Below are 1219 nucleotides of genomic sequence, written 5' to 3'. Positions count from 1 at the left end.
GCGAAAGCACCGACAGTCTATTGCTGTTGTTTGCTTAGCGTATATCGTGTTCAAGTTATTCCATCTGGAATCTATAATAAAAATGGCTCTTCAGCTTGGTGATCCGTTCCCTAACTTCACCGTGGATACCACTATCGGCAAGATCAATCTACACGAGTGGGCTGGAGATTCCTGGATAATTTTCTTCTCGCATCCGGCCGATTTCACTCCCGTTTGTACTACAGAGCTATCGGCCGTTGCACGTTTGGTTCCGGAATTCGCCAAACGAAATGTGAAGCCGATTGCCCTCTCATGTGACTCTACAGAGTCACATCGTCAGTGGATCACCGACATCAAGGACTATGGCAAATTGGAAGACTTCAGCTACCCCATCATTGATGATGCAAGTCGGGAGTTGGCTGTGAAACTGAACATGCTCGACAAAGATGAAATAGGCGCCCAAGGGTTGCCGTTAACATGTCGAGCTGTTTTCATCATCGATAATAAAAAGAAACTACGTCTATCGCTGTTGTATCCCGCCACCACAGGTCGCAACTTCAACGAAATTCTGCGAGTCATTGACTCGATGCAGCTGACGGATAAGAAAAAGGTTGCCACTCCGGCCGACTGGAAGCAGGGCGAATGGTGCATGGTGCAACCGAGTGTAAAAGAAGATGAGCTGCCCGAGCTGTTCCCCAACGGTGTAACGAAAGTGGAGTTGCCATCCGGTAAAGGGTATCTCCGAAAGACCAACCCTTGAACGCTGCACATAACCATCATGCCTTTCATAAAATTGTATACCTACTTGTCCGAACTGTGAAGTATATGTATCCTTATGGTAATAAATCGATCTAATCACAATTAATGGTATCATTAATCTAGTAGAGTGGGCCGTCGTCCCAGGCGAGTTGGTGACATATGGCAATATAGATAATATACTAGTCTTTTATCTCCATTAATATGATAAAAGATAATACTTTCTCCACATACATCGAGCGTTGTTCAATTTAAGAAACGGACACCTTATACCTATATGCTATATAAACCTTTTTATTGTATCAATCAGTTTCATCACACCGTTCAACCGTATGCTCGGACACTTGTTTCAAATTTATGATTCAAAAAGTACAGTATTTAGGGTGCCGGTACCAATGGTTGTAATGTACCAGTAGATTGGACTATGGAATAAAATGAACATTTTTCGATAAAAACGACATGTACTATTTCTGGTGGATAGATC

The 1219-nt window shown here is 43.0% G+C and overlaps 1 protein-coding gene across 1 annotated transcript; it reads left to right on the top strand.

Moving 5' to 3' along the window:
- On the top strand, positions 1 to 840 carry LOC5571409 (peroxiredoxin-6). The gene has a single exon (XM_001653607.3). The coding sequence runs from the start codon at positions 83 to 85 to the stop codon at positions 737 to 739; it is 657 nt and encodes a 218-aa protein (XP_001653657.3). The 5' UTR covers positions 1 to 82; the 3' UTR covers positions 740 to 840.
- Positions 841 to 1219: the final 379 nt, after the last annotated feature.

Source organism: Aedes aegypti, chromosome 2, assembly GCF_002204515.2.
Source record: "Aedes aegypti strain LVP_AGWG chromosome 2, AaegL5.0 Primary Assembly, whole genome shotgun sequence".
In the NCBI taxonomy this organism is placed as follows: Eukaryota; Metazoa; Arthropoda; class Insecta; order Diptera; family Culicidae; genus Aedes; species Aedes aegypti.
The sequence above is the reverse complement of the archived record's forward strand: the minus strand, read 5'-3'. Positions and strand labels throughout refer to the sequence as shown.